This window comes from Pygoscelis adeliae, unplaced genomic scaffold (genome assembly GCF_000699105.1).
Source record: "Pygoscelis adeliae isolate BGI_AS28 unplaced genomic scaffold, ASM69910v1 C10257593, whole genome shotgun sequence".
Classification (NCBI taxonomy): domain Eukaryota; kingdom Metazoa; phylum Chordata; class Aves; order Sphenisciformes; family Spheniscidae; genus Pygoscelis; species Pygoscelis adeliae.
Window position 1 is genome coordinate 1 of NW_008821846.1, and position 575 is coordinate 575.

General features: G+C 64.2%; 1 protein-coding gene across 1 annotated transcript; it reads right to left on the reverse strand.

The window, feature by feature from the left end:
• Positions 1 to 69: 69 nt before the first annotated feature.
• LOC103917938 (interferon-related developmental regulator 2-like) lies at positions 70 to 486 on the reverse strand (the record flags this gene model as incomplete). Its single annotated transcript, XM_009325196.1, has 2 exons — positions 70 to 198; positions 349 to 486. Coding segments are annotated over 2 exons (267 nt in total), but the record flags the coding sequence as incomplete, so codon positions are not given.
• Positions 487 to 575: the final 89 nt, after the last annotated feature.

Below are 575 nucleotides of genomic sequence, written 5' to 3' on the forward strand. Positions count from 1 at the left end.
GAAGCAGGGGCCTGTCAGCTCCTGCCAGCACCGGCCCAGCACCCCCTGGCGTGGCTGCCCAGCCCCTACCTGGAGGTGGTGGCAGATGCCGGAGCCCAGCACCTCTTTAAAGGCTTGGTAGGTGCGCTGGCGTGCCCAGCTGTCCAGGTACATGCACTCCAGGCCAAATCGGATGGTCTCCTCCTGGTACTCCCCGCTCTGAGCGGAGAGAGGGGCATCAGCAATACCCTGGGCACCAGCCCTGTGCATCCCCCGGCTCTCAGCAGAGAGAGGGGAATCACCAGGCATCTGGGCAGCAGCTGCACAGCCACAGGCTCAGCAGGGAAGGGCATCGCCAGCCTCCAGTACCTCGATGAAGCGCAGGATGTCCCGGAAGATGGAGCGCTGCTTCCGTCGGTCCGTCTTGGCTCGGTACTTGTTGCTCTCGGTAGCCAGGACCTTGAGCTGGGCACACAGGAACTCTGTATCTTGGTGGCACAAGTCCTCCTGCCAAAAAACCAGGGGCGTTTGGAGATGCAGCGCCGGGCACTGCCCACCGCTGCCATCACCAGGACAGGGCTGGGGGATCACCGGGG